Genomic DNA, 22,362 nt, shown 5'->3' on the forward strand with positions numbered 1-22,362 from the left:
AAAGGAACAGCAGAAACTACTTAGAAACTGTGAGCGATGGTTTATTAAAATCAACACGATCTCTGCTGGGATGCTGTTCCTGGCATCACCATTCGAGGGCTGTTTTATTCTTAGTACACTGTAATACACATCCCACTTGGCCTAATCCTCACCACATATTCTTATTACCCACACTTCATGGGTGAGAACACAAGTGTGGGAACCCGTCAGTTTAGAAGGTCACAGAGCTGCACATAGCCTATTAGGAACTGAACTTAGCATTTTTCTGTGGTTTCAAAACTGTCTTGCTGGCTTTTGTTTGGCCTTGGTTTTTTGTTTTGTCTTGTTTTCAGACAATATATTTTGATCATATTCCTTCCCTCCCCCAGCTCCTTCTGGCTCCGCCCATCTCCCCTACCCACTCAACTTCATGCTTTCTCTCTTCTCTGTTCTCTCTTGTGTCTTTCTAAAAAAAAAAAACAAACAAAAAATTGAAACAGACCAAAAAAAAAAAAAAAAAAGTCAATAAGACAAAACATCACACACACACACACACACACACAATTAAAAACAAAAACGTGGAGCCTGTTTTATGTTGACCAGCTATTCCCAGACACAGGTCCTGTCCCAGCGAGTGCTTGGTACACCCAGTGGCACTCCATCAGAGAAAACAAATTTTTCCTTCCCCAGCAGGTATCAATTCCAAATAGCTTCTTGGTTAAGGCTGGGGATTCTTACTCAACGGAACTGATTCATGTATGAACTCAAAGACTGTGACAGCCTTGTTTTTAATCATAAGCAAAGACCCCTCGCCTATAGAGAGCTTGATTTAAACTGCTTGGTGCCATTTCCTGCTGTGCCTATTTTCTGTACTCCCACATAAATAGTCTCTGTGTCTCAGTGCTAACTTTTTTGGCCTGTCTCACTTTTTCTGCCTCTTGGTTTCAGACCCAAGATGTATCTGCCCACCATATCTTCCCTACCTGGGGCTTTCCAGAGCTGGTGTTCCATGCCACATGGTGCTCCATGCTGACTTGGCTCCTAGGGATACTCTGTAACCTTGCTCTGTCCCTCTGTTGACCCCTCTTCAAAATTGGCATCAACTTACAGCTTTCAACCCCCATAGGTTGGTATCACTTGAAGAGCTTTGACAAAATGCTTGGACCTGGCTCTCGTCTCCAGAAGTCCTGAGGCATGAGCCTTGGAGCATCAGTATTTCATTAAAGGTTCTAATTAATTATGTCCGCATCTGTATGGGCCTCATGTTCATGTGTTTGGGTGGATACCTGAGCCTGTGAAGAGGGTATTGGGTGTCACTCTCTCGCTCCCCACCAGTTCCTTTGAAGTGGATTCTCTCCCTGAGCTGGGGGCTTGTTATATAGGCTTTAGAATCTGAACTCTGATCCTGATGGTTGGGAAGCAACCATCTTAACCACCAAGCCGTCTCTCCAGCCCCAAGCGTCAGCGTTTTTTAAAGCTCAGGGTCCTGTTGCTCAGCCAGTGTTGAGGACACTGGCCGAAACACCCAGCCACGCTGAGCATCCTCTTTACATTCCCTCTCTGCCCAGAGAAGCTGCCTGACATGCCAGGTGCTTTAAAAAAAAAAAAAAAAATCCTGCTGCCGTTTCTGAATATGGTAAAGAAAATTTAGGAAAAGGATAGAGAAAAGGTTAAAATCAAGCCTCCATCCAGAATTAGTCACAGCCAATGGACAGAATTCACTCAGATACGCAGATATACATATTGGGATGGGGATCGTGTGTGTGTGTGTGTGTGTGTGTGTGTGTGTGTGTGTGTGTGTGTGTGTGTGTGTGATTTTATAGAGATGGAATCTGGTGTATACTGGTTTGTAACTGCTGTTTTTACTAGAGTCTTGGGGGTTATTTTTGCAAGAGTGTTACTGTCTTTAGAAGGCAAGAAAAATTTAGATTGAGTGGCCGCTTTGGAGGTGATTTGGTTTGGTGGGGAGTTTGCCTGGCAAGGTGGCTCTTCTATATATAGTGGAAGTCCTGGGGCTGCAAGGGTCAGGGAGTGAGCTGAAGGCCTAAGAGACAGAAGATGTCTTTCTGCTGGCTTCTTTCAATGTGGAAACACTTGAATGTGTTGGAAGATAGAATATGGAAGGTAAGCACAGAAAATCAACGTGTATACGGTTCAGTACCCATAAAGAATGCGGTTGCCGGTGTGAGGTGTTTGTTAGTCCTTCCTCCTGGACCCTTGTAGAATCAGATGTACTTTTTATGTGCAGCAGCCTGCAGGTTACTGGGGAAATGCTCAGTGAGTTTAATCATGTTTCAGCCGTGTTTGTTTTTTTTATAGTAGGAAAATGTCTTTGGCTGGCTTCTGGTGCCAGATTGATTTTGCTTGTGGGTGTCCAGATGCTGATGGGCTGTAATTAGCATAAGAAGGAGGCTAGAAAGATGTTGAGCATTCTTTCCCAGTAGCCAAACAATAGATCCCCAAACAGAGGTTATTTTCTGGTATCAGGCGCACCTGAGGCAACATTTTCCTCTTAGTTCTGGCTCTGTGCATATGAGCACTGGGATGGTTTTGGAGACCCCTGGACCTGGTAAAGGTTGATTTTTTTTTTTTTTTTCCAGCTGAGTGCTTCTTTGTGAAGAGTCACTTTAAATTCCAGAGTGGTCCAGAGGAAAGGGACTCTGGCCACTAGGTTCAGGAGACTGGAGTGTGTTTGTGTGGCACAGTGGTGGCTGCAGCTGATAAGGATTGCCAGCCCCGGTTCCTTCATTTCTTCTACACTCTTTACACCTCTTTGTAACACTTTTTCTTTGTCCCTGATTTCCAAAGTAGAAAGAAAATGATTGTTAATTTGTTCCTTATTTGCTGCAAGGTACCATAAAATAAATTAGGCGCATGATTTTGATAATCAGTAAAAACATGTTTACAACTTCCTTAAATGTATTGATTAGTGATAAATCATGTTACAGTAAGTGTGCCTGCTGGCTGGCTGGCTGGCTGGCTAGCTTTGGGAATGACGATGTTCTAGCTGGTTAGCAGGCTGACTGGCCTGAGGTGTCAGCTGCTTATGACAGTGCATGGTGACTCAGGTTTATTGAGTATTGCCGTGTTCCAGTAATACGCAAGATGCTATATCTACCACCAGCTTTGCGTGGGGTGTCATTAATTTGTTTTATTATTGAGAAAACAGCCCCCACCCCAAAAAGTTAAGCACTTCCTCAATTGTGCACACAGCTTAAATTAGCAGCAAGAAGCTAAAGCCACAGTTCTTAACACTGTGTTCCAGCCTCTCGAGGAGATATCCCAAGACCAAAAAGTTAAATGACTTCTAATCTCCAAGGCAACAGTGCAGTAACCAGCTATTTCTGGAGACAGCAGAGGGAAACTGAATGATACTGGCGTGGCAGGGCAGGAAGCCACTACCAGGTTTTTGGTACTGGCTAATGTTGGATGTTAAATTCTTTTATAACTTTGCTTTAATTTTTAGAATAATGAGCCATGTTCTGAACAGGTTCTTTCTGCATATTTCATATTAAATTAGGTGTACCTTTCAAAGTTCTACACTTGGCAGGGGTCTCAGCTACAATGTAGTAGGGAAAGCATAGCCTTTTGTTAGAACCTGGAGTTGAAGTTCCAGTTCATGACAACTGTAAGCACCAAAGGAAGAACTAGATATCTGGTCTGCCTGGGGAGAGACCCACAAATCATTCCCAAGAAAACTTGCAAGATTGAAAGAGAATAGGAACCTCCCACATGGACAAGACCTGGAAGAGCTTTTAAGCAAAAGGAATAGCAGATACAAAGGCACAGAGATCGCCATGGGACTCTAGAAAGGCCAGGATTCCAGTGTGCAGTTCTAGGAGTTGCCGGTGCAACAAACCATAGCGCCTCCTGTCCTCCTCAAGATCACACTGGTGACCAGAAGGGCAGGGGCCAGACACTTCTTTCTGGTCACCGTGTGTGGCTCTTTTGGAAAGGAAGGAGCCACAAATCATTATGGTGGTTGTCACCTGCATGCTACTAAATTCATTTTCCTTTTCAAGATCACTTGTAGATTTTACTTTGTTGGTCTCCTTAAGGCAGACCTTTCATTTTCCCTCCACTCTGGAGCCCACTTGTGATGCCAGTTACGAATAACGCTATAATACAGGCACCTTTTGAGTGCAGTCTTGGCTCTAACTGCACACTATCCCTGTGCACCTCAGCATCTTTCTCAAATGATAGCAACCCTTTTCTGTCACTGGTTTACTCAGGGAATCCCTGCCTCTTTCCAAACTGTCCTTTGCTCCTTCCAGGGTCCCAGAGAAAAGACAAGTGAACTGCCTCCAGTGCCTCTAAAACAGGAATTTGGCCACACTCCTGCTTAAGCCTTTAAAGCCTTCTCACTACAGGTCTAGAGTAAAGAGGCAGAGAAGGCATGTCTTTAGTCCCGATGCTGAGGAGGCAGAGGCAGAGGCAGGTGGGTCTCTGAGTTTGAGGCCAGCCTGGTCTACAGAGTGGGTTCCAGGACAGCCAAGGCTACATGGAGAAACCTTGTTTTGAAAAAACAAACTAGAAACCTAAACCCTGGCATAGCATGGCGACCAGCCCCTGTTGCCTTCCCCAGCAGCATCTTGCCCTCCCTCAAGACATGTCAGAGCTGCACAGTGCCTCCCAGCATGCCTCAGCATGCCTTTTCCTCCCTTGCTTCCTGCCCCCTCCTCTGGGACTGACTGCCTGTGCTTTGGGCACTCCCCATCCTGTTCCTCCTTGCACCTGTCCTGCCTCTCCACGGCCTCCTCTTCCTCACCACCTCCCCTCTCCCCACTCTACCCCAGCTTATCCCCAGCAGCATCCCAGTGGACTGAGCTCTGCCAGGCATGCACTAGGCCAGGGGTGGGGTGACTAGGAACTCTTTATCTGCTGTAGCTCTTTACGTAGACTGTGGGGATTTTCAAGATATGCAGAGGTATAAAAGGCATATCTGCTGAGCTTGCCCATCAGTCAATTCTGATGATGAGTATTTTGCCAGTCTGGTTCCAGCCCCTGCTCCTTACCCCCTCCTTTTTTTCCCCTGAAATATTTTAAGGCATCCCTAGACATGATGGAATATTTATCAAATCAGTAACTACTAAAAATGAGATCTCTGAATTGAGCTGTTTTTCTAGCTGGAATGTGTTTGTTAACATTGAGGCCCACTAATAGTTGAACAGTTAGATGTCAGAAATAGCCTAGCTCAGGACATCTCAGGCATGTCGCTGTTGACGCTTTGATGTGAGGGGCTGTCTTGCATGTGTAAGGCATTGGACAACATGTCTGTCCTCCACTTACCAGAGCCCAGTAACACCTCCATCACAGATAACACAAAGCAAAACTGCCAAGTATCTCCCACTGTGAGCTCCTCCCCCTTAGCAACACCCGCCCCCCCCCCCAACACCTTGAGAACTACCCACACAGAGAAAGGGAATGGAAGAACAGTTCAGTGAGTAGGCAGGGCAACTGAGTCCTGGAGGGAAACATATACTTCTGATTATAATTGTGCCTTTTAGTATAGTGGAGAGTAAAGTCTGCTGTCCCCTGTACCATATTCACTCATGCCACTCAGAGCCACTGGGGTGCGGGCACAGGCTTCCTAGACGTGGGCAGAAGTCCTATGCTCCTCATGGAGGTGACTCACTGAACAGGACAGCCACTTGGCCAGCTATGGGCAGTCTAGAAAAGCAGCCGTAGCGGCAAATATGCTGATCCAGATCAGCCCCCGTGCCCTCATCTGCCAGGCTGGTCAGCACGCTCTTCACCAATATTTATGCTGGTGCTGGCTGGGGAACTCTCCTGGGGAATGCATCTTGGATTCCAAAGCAGAGCAAGGAGCATTTGTTTCACAGAAATTACTTTGAAGTCCGTTTTTGCTAGAAACCATCTGCTTTGTATGACGCAAAGGGACACAGTGATTCATTGTATGGGTCTCTTCAGAATGGGCCCTCCGCTTAGTTCCTACAAGTCAGCTCACTAGACAGACCCTAGGAAGTTGCGAACTAGGAAATCCCATCCCCTATACAGGCGGATTGGAGAAGGGGAAGCTCTTGCTAGCTCTGCCACCTTTCTGAGCCGTTCTGAGCCTTACTTGTTTTCATCTGTATAGGGAGAGTAATTCACACAGAAGTGGCTACAAATAGTAAGAGGTGGGGGCACAGAGCACTTTCTTGGTTTGTGTGAGGCCCTGGGTTATGCCCAAGCATCCCCCTAAAATAAGGAGGAAGTAAGGAAAAGGAAAAGAAAGGAAGGAAAGAGGAGAAGTAAGAACTGACTAGCTTTAGAAAGACAGGTACATCCTCCCTCCCCAGCCCATCCCCAGATCATCCTTTCTCTCCTCCTCCTCCTGCTCCTCCTCTGCTTCTTCCCTTTCCTCCTCCTCCCTCCTTTGTCTTCTTTTTCTCAGCAGGATCTCACTGTGTAGACAAACCAGACTGCCCTTGAACTCCCAGGCCCTGCTGCCCCCTGGTTCTTCATTATGCACCTGTGAGAGGGTTGGTCCGGTACATGGGAGAAATCTTTGACATCAAGCCCACAGCCTGTTTCTAATAACAGCATGGAACCCTCCCCCCACAGTATGGCTTAGGATACATTGAGTCCTCTCTTCCTGAGAAGGGAATGGGGGTCCAGGAGTATGAAAACAGCTCCCATGTCTTGGGAATGTGATGATCAGCTCTGCTGCCCCAGGCAACCCCGTACTTGTGGTGTACAAGTAGGGAAGAGCAGGTCTGCTGATGGAGGGTGGGAGTTTGCTGACATCTGTGCCTAGTCTCTGGGTACCAGTCCAGGCCAAGCATGTATTCCAAGCAAGTACACTGTGCCTCATCAACCCTATAGAGCTACTTGACAATGCATTAAGCTGACCATCAAGGACACTTTACAAAAGAAAAATGTCACAGTACAAATATCCTAGCCGGTTTGTCTCATTTTAGGATCTAAAGATGTTTTTATGTGCTTCATTGCAAAGAGCGACAGTAACTAGATAAGTCGCTTCCCAAACTCTGAAAGAGCTCGTAGGCCACAGTGCACTTTCATATAGATGAAGTACTCTGAAAGTAAAAGGAACTGAGCTGAGCTCTGGCTGCCGACGGCTGTCCTCATCAGAGACTTCGCCCAAGCCTCCATGAGGCCAGAGATACTGGTCTCCAGTAGCACTCAGCTCCACAGCTGCTGTAAAATGAAGGTGTTGAACTCCAGGCAAAAGCTTACTGGTCCTTCCTACCAGGGTCTGTGTATAACCATGGGAGGTGTCCTGAGGAGAATCATTCCTTTCACCAGCAGTTGACCTGCTCCCGAGGCTCCCCCTGTAGGGATGTGGAGCTCCTTTCTGTGAATAGTAGCGCCTATGTGCTCATCCCTTGGCTTAGGGCCAACCTCAGGATGCTCAGGACATGTGGTCTTTCCTTTTGCTTTGAGAGTCCTAAGAAAGAAGTTAAGGTTGAGGGGTCAGTTAGAAGATGAGGGTTACTGCTGAGAACTAGAAACACAAACACTAACAAAAAGGATGCAGAGGTGTGGATGTCTCTCCCAGGTAAGACAAGCCCAGAGGCCAGCAGGGCCGTTCTGACAGCTTCCTGCCGGTCTTATCTCAAGGCCAGAAGTGTTTGTTGCCTCTCAGTGTGCCCCCCAAGCGCTACTCTTTCCAAGATTGCTTTTATGGTCCCAGGTGGCTGCTAGTGCTCTGGTTACAACTCCTATATTCCAAAGAGCAGGAAAAGGGAGAGCAGAGAGGGCATGTCCTTTCCTAAAGGCCCCAAATGCCAATCTAGCCTAAATCACTGATGTAAACTTAGTCATGTAGTCCTCCTGTAAGGAATCTATAAGTCTCTATAGTTAAAATGGACTCTAAGCCAGGCGTGGTGGCGCATGCCTTTAATCCCAGCACTTGGGAGGCAGAGGCAGGCGGATCGCTGTGAGTTCGAGGCCAGCCTGGACTACAAAGTGAGTCCAAGATAGTCAAGGCTACACAGAGAAACCCTGTCTCAAAAAACAAAAAAAAAAAAAGAAAGAAAGAAAGAAAGAAAGAAATGGACTCTAGTCCTAAGAAACCTGAGGTGGGCCAGTGCGGGTGCCCTTCTGCTTGCTGTTCTTTGTAGATGGCCTCTTATGGCAGTTTGGCCAAGCCTGCACTGGAGTTCAGAAGTCAAATAGTACCCCCCAGAGCCTTTGTCATAAGGTCACACTGCTGCTGCTTTAGATATAGGGTTGGTGTCCCTGACAGATCACACTGCAGGAGCCAGAGAAAACTACAGGTGAAGAGTCCCCACCCCCAGCAGGTCACTGTGTCCACATGGTAGGTCTTGCATGTAGCTCCTCCATCTCTCCTGAAGTCTGTACCACACTGCCTCCAGAGCACGGCTCCTAGGGAGCCTATAAGAAGCCGCACCGTTCAGCCCCTCCCTGGGCTCTGGGAGCCAGGCAGTGCAGCACAAAGAAGCAGTTTCTGCCATTCTCGGCTCCAGTTTTACCAAGGCAGCACTTAAGTGCTTCCCCAATCCACGTGCTGCTAGGCTGTTGATGGGAGTCCCAGGGGAAGGGTGGTGGTAGGGGAGCCAGCCCCCAATGCCTGCACCCTGCACCCAGTGGGCGCTCCGTGTCTGTGGAGTCTCGTCACAACCCAGAAGTGAGAATATTAGTTAATTTTAGTTATGTTTCAGGTAGAGCGGGCTTCAGTGGGAAAGGCGTTCACAGTTTCAAATAACACATACAAAAACTCCTTTTTGGAAAATCACCTTTGGAAGTCTCTTCACTTATATCCCAGGTTCACGCTGCTCTCACTTTTCCTGCCTCCTTCTCAACATTTTCTTAAAAAAATTCAGACATAGAAAAGGTGAAAGAAAGGTGCAGTGCACCCTGCCATACCTGGCACGGGGCTAGCTAACGCTCTGGTTTTGGGGTTCTTTTGTTGTTTTGTTTTTGTTTTTTTAATCACTGTGTGTTACTTTTCTGCTTCTCTGTCATCTGTTTTATTTTTGATGCAGACAACAGCATATGTTACACTCCAGCGTGTTTGTCATTAGCCTCACGTTGTCATTGCTTAGATGTGACCAAGATGCACAGAGCTTGAGAGGCTCCTGTGAGGAGTTTGGGCAAATCAAGATACAGAACATTCTAGTATCCCAGAAAACCCCTTTCACCCTTCTCCCTGCCCCCTCAGAGACTATTCCTTTTTATTTCCCACCATAACCAGGTTAACCTCAACTAGATCCTCACTTGGGGCTCACACAGCGCCTTGTTATTTGGGTAAGGCGTTCCCTCTGTGTGCCCTGTGCGAGAGTCTGCTGTGTGGAATTCTGTTATATGGATGAACTTTTCCGTTCTTTCTGTTAATAGGCTGTTCCAGAATTGGACCATGGGGAATAGAGCTGCCAGGTTCATTTGTGTCCAAGTCTCTGTGGTCATTTGTTTCTGTGACCTCTTGCTGGGTCATCCACTTGTTTGCATCTTTTTGATAACTAGACTCTCAGGTTATCTAAGTCACCCTCCCCCCATAGTCAAGAAAAAGGTCCCCAGGCTGTGGGTGGGATGTGGGTGGGAAAAGAGACCTGTAGAGAGCTTTTCTCGAGGTGCGGACTAGGAGGCTATTCTTCTAGCTCCTTCGACATTTCTTCCCCTCCCTGAGAAAGAAGGCAGGGTCTGAGAGTCTCTGCAAGGTCATTGGCTATTTCATATTTTGCAGAGAGACAGTTTACTCTTAGGGACATCTGAATGGAGTGAGCTGTGTTTGTTGCCTGTGTTTCTGTAAGATGCCTCCCTGCCCCTTCCCAGGGTGAGCCTTCTTGAACACAGATCTGAGCGCTGCTTTTTTCTGCTGTCTACCATGTGTCCCGTGAGACAAAGCCCAGATTTCTACTCTGCCACTGTGCAGGTCCTTGCTGATGCCTCTTAGACTTGCCTGTTCGCCTCACCCCCACCCCTCTCCCACCCCCAGTGAGCGGCCTGCCCTTCCTGTCTCTGTGCCCCAGCCTCTTGTGCTTTGTCTGGCTTGCCCTTTTCCTTCGCCACTGTGGTCCGTTGCTTCAAAGTTGCAGGATTTTGTTTGTCCTGAGCCTCTCGGAGAGTCATCTCCTCCTCTTTCCTTCCCAGGGATTCAGTCACTGGCCTGTGAGTGCAGGACTAGGGACAGACAGGGCTGAAGCTCACCACGCTTGAGGAGCTTACTCTCCGTCTGGGAAGTCCCGTGTTTAGTGTGACAGACTCTGAGAGACAGCAGGGTGGAGAGCACCCCCACATCCTCCCTGGCACCCCACTTCAAGAACTTCGTCAAGTGCAAGTAGCTTGTGGTTTTATTTGCCTCACTAGCAGGGTTGGGGCTCTTCAACACTTAGGGGAGAGGACTGAGTTTGATGACTGTAGAACTGACAGGGTCACTCATTCCTTGTCGGGAAACGGGGACACTGGTCACAGTGACCTAGGTCATTGTGAAAGTGAAATGACATGAGACATGCAGAATGCTCACAGATGCATGGTAGATTTGCATGTGTGGTACCATCTTAAGTCCCCCACATATGCCTGTCATGTGTTGAATATTCAGGAAAAGTTCAATAAGAATAGGAATCCATGTATTTTATGTGTGTGTTAAAGAGACTATGTATAGACGCTTACACAGACCCATCTGTCTTTCCAAGAGAGTTTGATCTGACTGGCATCAATATTCAGCTAGAGGGACTGAGCACACACATGTGACTCTGTATGCCTTGCCACATCTCTGACTAGGCAGGTGTCCATTATTGTGAAATGTAAGAAGAGGGGAAAAAAATAATAATAATAACTGCAGAAGATGGACTGCTGTGGCTCGATCTGACAGGGCTTCCTGCTGCTTCAGCGCCAGTGCCGGCCACACAGCAGATTAATCTGCATCCAGCACACCACTGCTGAGGCTGGGATCGATCTAATTAGGGTATTTTGAACATCCTGTTTGCATCTAGGATCTTAGCGGAAACCAGGATGTCTGTCCATCTGGGTAGCTGAAGGGAGGTGGGCAGCAGGCTCGGTACTAAAACTGGATGGCTGTAAATTTAGTGTATGAAAACAGCACTGTGTTTGGTTTCCTTAAAACCAAGGCACTGAGGGCTTTGGGTGTGGAGTAGAAACAAAGGCAGCGCTGCAGTGTGGCCTTGAATTTTAAAGAAGTCCGGCTGGATCTGACGGGATGTGGGCCTGATGTGTGGAGCACGGGGGCGTTTTCCATCCTGTTAGAACCCTGGCTGACCCATGTGTGTCTGTCTTTGGCCAACCATTTGAGCGGCTGGAAGGCAGGTGGAGGTTCTGAGGCTGCAGAGTGGCCAGCCAGGCCTGTTGAGATGGATGGCTCAGCAGGTAAAGGCACTTGCTGCCAAGCCTGACATCCTTACTCGAGTCCCTGGGACCCACATAATAGAAGGAGAAAGCCAAACTCCTCTGACCTCCAATGCAGATACACATACACACACATATATACACCCAGGCATGCGCATGCGTCACACACATACACACACACACACACACATGCATACACTCAAACACACACCCCCACATAGACTCATACTCACACACATACACATATTCACACACACACACACACACACACACCCCTTCAGGACATAGCTTTACTATTCATAGTTCCACGTTCAGGTTGACTGCTGCTCTGCACAGGCTTTCTCAGCCTCAGCCTCAGCCTCTCCCTCACGCGTTGCTCACTAGCCACCCTGGTGTCTTCTGCTCTTTGTCTAGCCTGTCCTTCCCTGCGCAGGTCCTTGGCTTCAGTCGCTCGTTGCCCTTCAGGGCTCTGCATCAGTGCAGCCTTTCCCCAGGATTCCTCCCAGGCCGCTGGTGGGCAGGATTTGCTCCACTATTCTTTCTGCCTATTTTCTACCCTCTCAAACTTTGAATGTGATTTCCCTCCCCCTCCTTTTGTTTTTGTTTTTAATGGCCTTATCAAAAACATATTGCACCTTGGATGGGGTAGAGCTTGGTGTTTTGATGTATATAGGCACTGGGTGTGGGTGTCCCATTGTTACTGATATGCCCAGTGTCTGTCTGTCACGGCTTGTCCATCGGTTCCCGTCATTTCTGTTGTCTGTCCTGTCACTCAGAGGCATCTGAAGGGCAGGGTGACTGTGTGTCACCTCCGTCCCCAGACACTACCTTGCACATGGTGGAATTCCTGTCTCTGTTTTACACCAGAGTCTTCCCCTTCTAGCCAGCTGTGTTGCCAGAGCCTCGCCTTCCTTTCTTGTGAGCCTGGACCTGTCCTGCCATTCACACTGGAACTTACCAGAGATTCTAGCACACCCACCTGGATCTGGAGGCACAGGAATATGAGGACATTGAAATTAGGAACTGCTGTGTAACACACACACACACACACACACACACACACACACACACACACACACACTATTGTGGGAGACATGCTGCTGTGAGGAATATCTCTCTCGTCACAGACTTCAGCAGTGTGCCCAGATCTCTACTTCAGAAATGAGATGTGCCCATAAAACTGTTCTCCTGCCTCTGTCAGCCTACCAGCAAACGGCTTCGAATAATGAGCTCAGACTACCCAGTTGCCAATTGAACACACCTGACCCTGATCTCTCCCACACGTCTGTAGAGATCTGCTTCTCCAGGCCCAGTTCTGACCTGCTCTTTGGAACACTGTACCCTCTCATTCCTGCCCCAGCAGAGCTAAGGGCCCCTCCTCATGTTCCCTGTGTCCCCTACATGTCAGGCAATGGCGTGCTCTGCTGTTATTCCTCAGCCTTGCTCACAGGACAGCACACTGCCTCAGAGCCAACTACCTTCCGTCTCCATGGTTCACTGTTTGCTATGGTGCCTGGCAAATAGAAGCTACCCATAATGCTCTATGCTCTGTCATTGGTCTGTACATTCTTGCACACCTCAAGAAGGAGAAGTTATTTTTATAGTTCTGCAAATTATATATTCTCTTTTTGATAAATGGTTATTGTGGCTAAATGTGTTCATCTTACTGAAAGGTAAGTCCATGTCTCCCTAGATGTGCTGTGTCCTTCAGCTTCCTGAAGACAGCGACTGCCCGCCTCAAGGATGTCTACAGGCCTCTAGAACCATGTGTTATTTGGCTTTATACCCACACCCCAGCACTTTGTTTTAATTTGTTGTAGGATTAAAAGACAAAAATGAGGTTGCTCTTGTTCCATTTTAGTTTTGGAAACATCCTCTCACCAGGACCCAGGCAGGCAAACACACTGCAGGGGATGTGGACCCAGATTAGTATGCAAAGAGAGAGCCGAGCTCTCTGCAGGTGCACAGCTGAGAGATCCCACAGTGCTCTTTGTGGTGTGGCACATCTCAGGTTGCCATCTGATGAGTGGGTACCTTTCCCTTGAGACAACAGAGTGAATAGGTGGATGGACCACCCTCATTTCACAAAGAAGAAAACTGAGGCAGACAAAACACCCACCCACTCTGAGGTTTCACAGCTAGGGAGTACTGGGGACAGGATTTGAACCTGAGTCTTGATGGCCTTCAAGCAACACAAAAACCTGAATTCACTTGTCTCTGTCTGGGGCAGACCCCACACCCTCCCTTGTGAGCAGGCCTCCCAGGAGGGAAGATGTACAGGAGCCCCTCTCGCTGAGTGAGGTGTTGCTAACCAAATGTGTGTTGGGCTTTGGACCTCACTTACGTTTAAGAAACACTGATCCATTAAATTCTTTGCAAAATGGTGTACACAGAAAGCCACTTGGAATGGCTCTCTCAGTTGTACTATTCTGGAAAGCCCTGGCTTGGGTGTTGAGAAGCGAGGAGCCGTGTCTAAGAGAGGAGGGCACTCAGAGTCCGTGCAGTAGACTGATTGGGGGAGGGAGGCTGCAAGTTTTAGAGTCCTGTGCCCTTCCAAATGTGCATCTAACCCGAGGCAAGTCACACCCTTCCCTAGGCCATTGTTTCTATATGCAGAATCCCAGGGGAGGTGGGCTAGAGAGCACCACCTCCTTCCAGCTCTGAAAAAATCATACAACTCTCTAACTGCCCTGGAAAATCAAACTTTTAGCCCTTTACATAGATAGCTCATTGCTAATCGCCCTGGAGAGGCCCTGAGGAGAGTGAAGCTGGGGGAAGGGTGGACCAGAGCCACCCCTCCAGGCAATTTCAGTAATTAGTGAAGGAGGCAGCCAATTGTCTGACTGTTGAGCAGGGTGCCCAGCAGGCAGGGAGTTACACAGGCACAGTGTCAGTGCTGGCTCTGACACTCCACCAGGATACCAAGGTGCCCATTTCTCTCACCAGTGAACTGAAAAATGTAGATCTATCTGACCTTCCCCACTGTGGATTCCAGGTGTAGGGTGTGGGGTGTATAGATGTAGTGTGGTGTGTGTGGCACGTGTGTGTGGCACGTGTATGTGCAGAGTGGGTGTGCGTGGTAGGAGGTGTCTGTGTGTGTGCTTTCCTCTGCATGGAGCTGCCGCGTCTGCACGTCCACATTGACAGCTCCATAGCCATCCCTCACCTCCATTTTATCCTGTCGAAATGACAGAGCAGCCGAGCGGTGCTGGCCAGCAGATAAACCTGTTATCTCCTCTGCTCTCCGTGCCAGCAGCTCCCCCCATCTCCTTGGTGTATGAAAAATTGACACCACCTTGGGCTGAAATCTGTTCTTAGGGAAGCTACATTTATTAGTAGCTAATGAAACCTGTGTACTGAAACTTGGAGTGGCTGGAGTGTTTCGCTGTGACATGTGACAGGCCGGAGCTTACAGAGGTACAAGGGGCACGGGCAGCTTCGGGTTGGCTTGGCTTAAAGCCCTATCAATCAGGCAGGTGACAGCTTGCTTAGTGAACTGTGCCGATGGTCAAGGTTTCTCCTGCCTAGATGGGCTGAGCTGGGAGCACGCATGCTAAAAGGGTTTGGTACCAAAGGGTTTGGTGCCAAAAATGATCCTTCCATAAACCGTATTTCCCTACTTGAAACACACTGCTCCAGACGCCCTCCCTAGGCCCCAGTAAGCCCTGCCCGCTTGGTAAGGTACATAGAGAACACTCCCTTGCACCTTTTTAGTCTACTAGTCGGCAGGTTCAAGGGGAAAATGGCTGCAGAGTGAAGCTCTAGTTCAGTATTTGCAAAACTACGTAAACCCCAAAGTCTCTTCTTTATTTAGACTCTGAAAGAAATTGCTTCTGGAAAGACTAGTTCAGTAAAGTAGGGAAGACGGGTTGTTATTCATGCCTTCCTCCGTACTGCCTTTTGCTTCATTTTAGTAGGTTTTTATAAATCCACGTTTGCCTAGTGCCTGTCCTTTGGGCACAGTGAGCGCCTGTGGGGCCTTTTTTCGGGCTGGTTTGGTCTGTGGTCTCCTCTTTTAACAGCCGAGGGTTGGCTTTGTTTATGGGAAACATGGCTGGTAGGGGAAACTTACAGTTTGGAGTCAGATAATATGGACTCTACTCGTTCAAGCTTGGGGTCGCAAGGTGACCTCTCTGGGCCATCAGCTCCAGATTACTAAGACTAAGATAAAAATGGCACCTTTCGCATAGCTTGCCTGTAAAGTATGTAGACAAAATAGGGTGCCGCCGCACATGTACGATAAATAGGATTGGGGAGAAGGGTACTGGGAGCCAAGCCCGTGGCCTCATGCGTGTTATGTAAGCATTCTGCCAGCTGAGCTGGGCATCCAGCCCTCAGATCAGCGTCTGAGGCAGGGGTAGGTAGAAAACACACACACACACACACACACACACACACACACACACACACACACACACACACACACACACACACACACACACCCTGCTGCTAAGCCTGACTCTAAGACTTTTCAAAAGACAGATGGCAAACTAAGGAAAATATTCTCAACTTACGCAAAGAAGGCAGTTTCCCTATAACTTACAAAGATCTCTTAGAACTCAAAATTACAAAAGTTCACAGGAAGGTCATCCAAACGTTAGTAAACAAGGCTCATTTGTTCCCGTGACTATGCCAAAGGAAGCCCTGGTAGCTGAGGAAACATCTGAGTGTGCCTAGAAGGGGCTTTGGGGGCACAGATTAGCATTTGAATCACATGGCTGAGTAAAGATTATCCTCACCAGTGTGGATGGGCATCGCCCCATCTATTGAATAAAGAGAAGGGGGCCAGACCGCCATCTTTCCCTGCCCTCAGACATAGTGCTTAGCCTCTGGACAAAGTGGGGCTTAGTGTTTGGTCAGCAGCCTCAGGCCTTTGGGCTTGTAGCGGGACTGCCCCTGTTGCGTCCTAGGTCTTTAGCTTGCAGGTGCCAAGGAAAAGATTCTGAGTCACCCAAGCCAAACCCTCATCACAGGTCTCAGTATTGTAGGGTGTCCTGCAGAACCCGCTTCATATACACAGGAAAGGAGTGTATAATAAGACTGTGTTAATCAAAGAGACAGCCTGGTTCTCCCTGCCTGGGTGTCATCGTTTCTCTTGGGCAGTGGACCCTTTTGGGAAGGATGTAGGGAGACAGATACTTAACAGTGTGTCTGGAGAAACAGTACATTTGGTGTGCTCTTTTTAAAAGGCAGCTTGTCAGTCCTTATTATTTGTGTATGTGTACATATAGTATGTTGGGGGTGGCACATGTGCCACAGCCAGCACACACGTGGAAGTCAGGCCAGCACGTGGAGTAAGGCCAGCTTTGGGAAGTCAGGTCTCTCCTTCCACTTTTATGTGGGTTCCAGGGATTGAGCTCAGGTCTCCGGGCTTGCATAGCCAATGCTGTCGTCACCTGTTGAGTCACATATTACATTATTAAGAATATCCTATAAGGAAAAAACATGCAAAAGTATGCCAGAGTATGTGAATAGCATTGCCCTTAATAACAGAAAGAAAAAAAAATCTCAAACTGGAGTCTGCCAAAAATGCCCAGGAATGTCTCACTAGTTAAGTTCAGTGGCATTCTAGGTAGCCATTTAACAAATAAGTCTGTGCTAGTAAGGGTAGGTATATTTGGGGAGATATGTGTATAATTTAAATTTCCTCTAGAGAATGTTAAACAAGGTACTTTTTAGTTTTTTCTTGGGAGGGCAGGGTAGTGAGAGGATAATGGGAAAAGAAAACTATTAATGTAGATACTTGTAAATATTAGATACATTTATGCCATTTTGTAGTTTAATTTTCACCGCATGCATCCATTGCTTTCTGCAATAAAGTAATAAGGAAGCTGCTTCCTTTGATTGCCCTGAGTTCCTCTTTCAACTTCCCAATAGCTAAAACAGAGGGAACCTTGATAAGGAAAAAATAATAATCATCATCAGGAAAGAAATCTGTTCCTAGTGTTGGTCCATGGGAGGAACGGAGCTGCTGAGATGGCTAACCCTTAATGTGATCGTGTCTTTCTGCAGCCCCGCTCTACCTGTGGTCACGGTGGATCACTGTTCCCCACGTGCGCTTAACACCCCACCCAGTGGCCTCTGCATAGTCGGTCCCTGTCCTTCCCTCTTCTATACATGGCTACCAGGGTTTAGGATTTTCAATTTTGTTTCTTCCTGTGGGAAGCATTAGGCAGATGTCCTCTGCTCCCCAGTGTCACGTGCCTACCAAGTCACCGGCCCTGTCACACTACTGCACTGTGATAGTTGATTTGCTCTCTCTACCCTTAAGGAACTCCTTCGGGTTAGGGTACTGTGTCGCCAAGCACTCACGTCCTGCACACGCAGAGCTAAGTGGTGAGCAGCAGGCACGTCTGTCATCTGAGGTTGGCGCCATACAGACCTCTGTCATCAGCTGGCTTGGGGTGGGCCACCTTGCTCTGGGCCTGGGTTTTTCCACCCGTGCAGAGAGAGCATTGTCTCAGATACTGTCTGAAAACTGGCATTCTCAGTGGCGTTCTCTGCTTCTGTGGCTGCCAGCTGCCTTCTGTGTGTGCATGGAGGTCATTCCCAGGTGCTGCAGTAAGTAATTCCCAACTTCCGAGCCTGAGTATGTGAGAGTCACTGCATTCCTTATGGCTTGTCTCACACCTGTCCATCAGCTGAAGGGAGCAGAGCCCCCAACCTGCTCAACTCAACTTTGAATAACGAAATTGTGGGTGTTCCCACACTCCACCTTCTGGTCTTTTTTTTCTTGGCTCACCCAGAGGCCTTATTCTCCCCCCAACTGTGCCTTCAAAGCTATCCCGCAGATGCTCTCTAGAGCAGGGACTTTGTGGCTCGCATAAAAGCTAGTTCTTTGTGTTCAGCGTGCCAGGCAGCACGGCTCTGAACCTGGGCTGGGTGCTGTGTCTAGAGGTCCGAAGGCATCAAAAAGACCCCCAGAACTTAGCATGGTCTGTCAGGGGCCTACCCCCAGCACCAGCTCTACTTCATACAGACAGCCTGCTTCCTCTCCATTCATTCACCAGGGCTTCCCAAAATACCTGCTGGGTATGCAGACTGCATGGGGCTGGTGGTAAGCAGTGACCAAAGCAGACTGGAGCCCTTGCCTTCATTCAGGCAGTGTATATTCTAAGTGAAGAGAGATGGTGAACAAAATTCACCTACTCTGGCATACATTTGCGTGGTTTTTTTTCCTTATGGTCTATTCTTAATAATGTAATACGTGACACCCTACAATAGAGACCTGTGATGAGGGTTTGGCTCGGGTGACTCTGATTCTTATCCTTGGCACCTGCAAGCTGAAGTCCTAGGACGCGAGAGGAACAGTCCCACCACAAGTCCAAAGGCCTGAGGGCTGGACGCCCAGCTCAGCTGGCAGAATGATTCTATGACAGGCATAAGGCCACGGGCTTGGCTCCTAGTACCCTTCTCCCCAGTCCTGTTTGAGAGTAGGTGTGGTCTCTCGCCCCCATTTATTGTGCATGTGCAACAGCACACTACCTTGTGCTCACACCTTCCAGCCGAGCTATGCCACTGCGTGTGGCAAGTAGCCCTCCTGTCCCTTGCTCCTATCTCGCTGCAGAAGCCCCAGGGTTACAGACATGCGGAGCTTCTCTGTGGCTTCTAGGGATATGAACTCAGGTCCTCATGCTTGCACAGACGTCCTTTACCCTCTGAGCCGTCTCTCAGGGGCCTTTGCTGTCTTCACAGCTGGAGCCTGTGCCATGTCCTGTGCTTGCCCTCTTTTGTAAGGATGGGATAGCAGTTTCTGAGGGAGCCGCTGGGCTGCAGGGGTTCAGGAGGCTGACACAGTGTGAATGCTTACCTCCCAGGTCCCCTCAGCATCAAGTGGGGCTGGGGGGTTGGTGCAGCTGAGTTCAGGCACTACCACACTTTATATTTCATTCCAGGGCAGTTGCCAGGGAAAGTTACAAAGCAATCTGAGAAGTGACAGACCATCTCTTATTCATCACTCACTCACGCCCTGGCTGGGGTCTGTATTCTGCTCACGGCTCATTTCTGTAAGTGGGGGATTAGTTTGAGGTTTTGTTGTGGACAATACAAGTCAATTAATTCCAGACAAGATAGAAATTCTCACCTCCTTTTGGTCTCCTTGCTCCCTCTGTCCTTGAGGATGTCATCCCTTCTGGTCGTGGAGCTCTGCGGCATGCCCAGATGAGTTCTGTCTCCTGATGACACCATTGAGTTTGTGGTAATCAATAGCCTCCCTCAGTGATGCCTCCTCGCCTCCTCAGATAGACCAGACTGGCCTGAAGAGGTAATAATTACTGCTCTGATCTCAGTGTGTTCTCTCCTCTCCTTCCCATCCCAGAGCATGTCTGTTCGATCCTGGCTTCCCTCCTGCGCAACCTGAGAGGGCAGCAGCGGACCCGGCTTCTGAATAAATTTACCGAGAATGACAGCGAGAAGGTGGGTAACTCTGACAGTGAAGACGAATGGTGCCAGGAGCAGAGTGGTGGGGAGACAGCTCCATACCTGAAGGGTGCCAGTGCCAGATCTTCTGCCCTAACATGCATTTGGGTCCATTGCATTGTACCTCGAAGGTTCCATTCTTTTGTTCAGTGTGCTCCCCTTGGTATGCAATACCTCTGGGATGACAACAGTGAACACTTGGGGAAAGAGGAGATTATAAAAGCATTTAGGTCAGGGGTGGTATGTGCACTGCACAGCCTGGCGATTGAGAACTCAGACTTCGGACTCAGAGCATCTGCAGTTGACGCTGGTTTTGCTACTTTCAAGATACGTGGACTGCAGACGTGGCCATGCAAGCACAGAGACCAGAGTTCAGATAGCCAGAGCCCCATGTAAAGGCTGGACAGGTATGGCAGCAGCCACCTGTCATCCCAGCACTCAAAAGGCAAAGACAAGAGATCCCCAGAGCAAGCTGGCTGGCTCCTGAAGGCTAGCTGGGGTCAGTGAGCTCAGGAAGAGGCTTTGCTTCAATAATCAAAGTGGAGAGCCAGCAAAGAAGACACAGCAACAGCCTCGGGCCTACACATACACACACACACGCACGCACACACACAGGAAAGAAAAGGCGTGTGCCACTCTAAGCCTCACTTTCCCCAGCTGTAAACTGGAGACGGTAGTGTTTCTCTAGAAGACTCCGTGGGAGTCCTAGCTCTCACTAGGGCAGTGGTTCTCAGCCTTCCTAATGCTGTGACCTTTGATACAGTTTTTCATGCTGTGCTGACCCCAACCATAAAATGATTTCATTGCTACTTCATAACTGTAGTTTTTGCAATTGTTATGATTTTTTTTTTTTTTTTTTTTGAGACAGGGTTTTTCTGTTTACCTTGGCTGTCCTGGACTCACTTTATAGACTAGGCTGGCCTCAAACTCACAGAGATCTGCCTGAGTGCTGGGAGTAAAGGAGTGTGCCACCACGCCCAGCTTACTGTGATGAATTGTAATGTAAACATCTGAGATGTACCCTGTGGAAGGGTCATTCAGCACCCACCACCACCCCCACCCCCCCCACCACCACCACCACCACACCACCACCCCCACCACCACCACCACCACCATCACCACCACCACCACCACCCCCACCACCACCACCACCACCACCACCACCACCACCACCACCACCACCACCACCACCACCATCACCACCACCACCACCACCACGGGGTTGCAACCGAACAGGCTGAAAACCACTGCTCTAGGTGGTGGTGAGGAGAGATAGGTCTTGCAAGAAAATGCTGAGCAGCCCCAGGTGGCCCGTGGAAGCTGCTGGTGATCACTACTCTAATTGAGAGTGACCACACTTCATGTCGTCAGCTCACATCCCAACCCAGAAGGACCACACAACAGCAGTAGCTACCATTATTAAGTGCTGTAGAGTAGGGAACCACACCGTGCTGTGTGAGACTACAGGTTATCCTAGTATCCACGTCCTAGTGTCCACGCCACTTGGTTTTGAGTGGGAATTGAAGCTTAAGAGACATCACGGCACTTGAACCCAGGTTGCTGAGTACAAAAGCACATGCACCTCTTCACACTGTATGTAATAGGCAGCTCCAGAGGTAGAGAAGGAAGGCTTGGAGTCCCCTTTTAACACACAGTAATTGCATTCTTTTTGGTATCCATGGTAGGGCTGGGCACAGCCTTCAGAGGGGTCATGCTCTGCCTCTTCCGGCCCACCTTCAGCTGTTTGTTCTGCCCAGTAGCAATGTACTGTAGCACAGGGCGTCCCAGAGTGTCCACGCTGGACATCACTTGAAGATCTGTGCTCCAGGCTCCACACCTTTGTAGTAAGAGTGACATCACTTCCCTTTCACCTGATGTAAAGGAATCATGGCCATAGAAATATGTGAAGGGACGCGCATGACGTCACGAGTCACCAGCCAAGGGGTGGGGCTGGCGTGCTATGTGCCTAGACTGCCTCTGGCTATGTTGGAGCAACATGATATCAGCTCTTGTGCAGAAAAATGCTGCTTGCCAAGAGCCGTGGTGGTGCCAGCCTGGCGGGTAGGTCAGAAGTCTGGCCGGACTCCTGGCGGCACTCTTTTGTCCTTTGAAGGACCTTGGGGAAAGTGAGCCTTTCCAAACCCACTCAGTGTCCCCAGGCCATGTTCCAGAATGGCTCCGCTAAGCTGAAAACTGACTCAAGTTATTTCTGAACAGACGTCAAAGTCTTTTTTTCAAGTTTCTGAAGGAGTTTTTCTGGCACTCTCTTCCAACTCAAAAGCAACTAAAAAGATTTTACTCCGGCATTTTAAAAAAAGAAAAAGGCCGGGGGGGGGGGGGGGTGATGAGCTCTGGGGCAGATCTGAACATGAAAGGTTTCGGTTGGAGGAAAGAAATCTAAGTTCTAAGTGAATATCAAGTATGTAACTTCAAGCGCCTTCTCTTTGCAAGAAGGGACTCACGTGTTTACTTATTTATTTGCTGGTAACAACTTGGATTCTCAGGCGGCCCAGAGGGGCCGACACTCCTCTGTGCAGAAGCATGTGTCCAAGCTGATGCATGCTGCGAGTGTGCTGTGTCCTCGCCAGCACCTCCTCCGCTCTGGGTGTGTCCCTCGTGTCCATCCCCGTGTCAGAAGTGGTAGTGCGGGCGTGAAGTGGGAGTGTGCTTTTCCCT

At 48.7% G+C, this 22,362-nt stretch overlaps 1 protein-coding gene across 1 annotated transcript in view; it reads left to right on the top strand.

Moving 5' to 3' along the window:
* Ctnnbl1 (catenin beta like 1) overlaps positions 1 to 22,362 on the top strand; it is a 158,813-nt gene that overhangs the window by 116,122 nt on the left and 20,329 nt on the right. The window contains exon 12 of the mRNA XM_051143681.1: positions 19,586 to 19,683. Within this exon, the coding sequence (XP_050999638.1) occupies positions 19,586 to 19,683 (98 nt within the window). The remainder of the gene's footprint in view (positions 1 to 19,585; positions 19,684 to 22,362) is intronic.

Source organism: Acomys russatus, chromosome 4, assembly GCF_903995435.1.
Source record: "Acomys russatus chromosome 4, mAcoRus1.1, whole genome shotgun sequence".
NCBI lineage: Eukaryota > Metazoa > Chordata > Mammalia > Rodentia > Muridae > Acomys > Acomys russatus.